Source organism: Monopterus albus, unplaced genomic scaffold (assembly GCF_001952655.1).
Source record: "Monopterus albus unplaced genomic scaffold, M_albus_1.0 scaffold54.1, whole genome shotgun sequence".
Taxonomy (NCBI): domain Eukaryota; kingdom Metazoa; phylum Chordata; class Actinopteri; order Synbranchiformes; family Synbranchidae; genus Monopterus; species Monopterus albus.
In genome coordinates, this window is record NW_018127934.1 from 720843 (window position 1) to 722385 (window position 1543).

At 35.8% G+C, this 1543-nt stretch overlaps 1 protein-coding gene across 1 annotated transcript in view; it reads left to right on the forward strand.

Annotated features, from left to right (window-relative positions):
- LOC109961301 (solute carrier family 22 member 7-like) overlaps window positions 1-1246 on the forward strand; it is a 7946-nt gene extending 6700 nt beyond the window's left edge. Inside the window, 2 exon segments of the mRNA XM_020602001.1 lie at window positions 1-188; window positions 527-1246. The exon segment at window positions 1-188 is cut by the window's left edge and continues 78 nt beyond it. Of these exon segments, the coding sequence (XP_020457657.1) occupies window positions 1-188; window positions 527-557 (219 nt within the window). The 3' untranslated portion in view covers window positions 558-1246.
- Window positions 1247-1543: the final 297 nt, after the last annotated feature.

Here is a 1543-nt window from a genome sequence, read left to right on the forward strand (position 1 = left end):
GCAGCGTTTCTGGCTCGGCTGGGCGTATCCATATCCCCACTTATCATGCTATTGGAGGACGTATGGCATCTCCTACCTGCAGTCACTTACTGTGCAGTAGCAATTGGATCTGGTTTAGTGGCCTCACTCTTGCCTGAAACTTTAAACACCCAACTGCCAGAGTTCATTGAAGACATTGAGAAACCAAGGTAAAGAGGAAACACTGTTAAATGAAGAATGTTATGCAATTCACTATAAAAGATACAGTAAACAATTAACCACCTGCTGAGAATCAGTGCTTAAAAGAATACACTTGAGTATGTTATGCAACAATAATTTCATATTTCTAAATAATTTGCTGGTGTCAAAAATAAAAGTTGTTGCTCAAGTGTTTTCTCAGTAAAGCAAGAATGAAAAAATGTCTAACTTGAGTTTTATTTATATTGCAGGGTACAATCAACAAAGGAGATTCAATAACAGTTACAAAGAGGTGCTACAAAGTTATAAGATTGTAATATTCACTGTTCAGACCACTTGTTCATTACAGTGCCGTGCCAGAATGGATGGGTGTACGATGACAACATTCAAGTTGACTCTAGCCACAGAAGTGCGAGGCTTGCGGACACAGGGCAAAAGGATTAAGATCTTTAACCACCTGATGAAATTAAAGGCAGATATACAGTATGCTTCTTACAGGAAACTCACCTAACAAATGCTGAATCACAAAACCTCACATTTAAACAATTTAAAAAAAAAAACTATTCTCATCAACATACAATAGCAGGCAGTGAGGTGTCTCAATTCTAATTAATAAAAATATCTCACTGGTCCATAACACATCCATCATTGACCCAGAAGGTAGATTTATCATTGTTAATGTTTTGATTAACCACACAACATACACACTTGCCAACATTTACGGCCCTAATAATGATGACCCATCTTTTTTTCCATAATTTTTTCTCTTTACTGCACGACTTTACAAACATTATTATTGCTGGAGACTAACACAGTTATAGACCCTAGAAGTGATCGATCCAACTCCTCCACCAAAACAAGAAACTGGCAATCTACAGAAGTCATAAAACAATATATGAACTATTACAGCCTTGGCAATAGTTGGAGAACGAATAACCCTTCATCTAGAGAATATACATATCTTTCCTCCCTCCATCAGTCATTATCGCGAATCGACCTCTTTCTCATAAGTAATTCACTAACCCAATATGTAACAGAAACCACAATTCATTCAATCATAATCAGTGACCACGCTCCTATTTTGCTCAAATTAAATATGCAAATCCCTTTAAATTAAACCCTTTAACACATAATTGGTCCTTTAATACATAATTACTTCAAGATGCAGACTTTGACAGTTATATAAAAAAGAGTGGGCATTCTTTCTAGACTCTCCAAGAACCTCACCCTCTTTACTATGGGAAACAGGAAAAGCACTAATTAGAGGAAAAATTATATCATATTCACCACACAAGAAAAACAAGATTTGTAAAACAATTTGGAACTAAAGATAAAACTGACAGTCATATTCAATAACCCTGCTGAA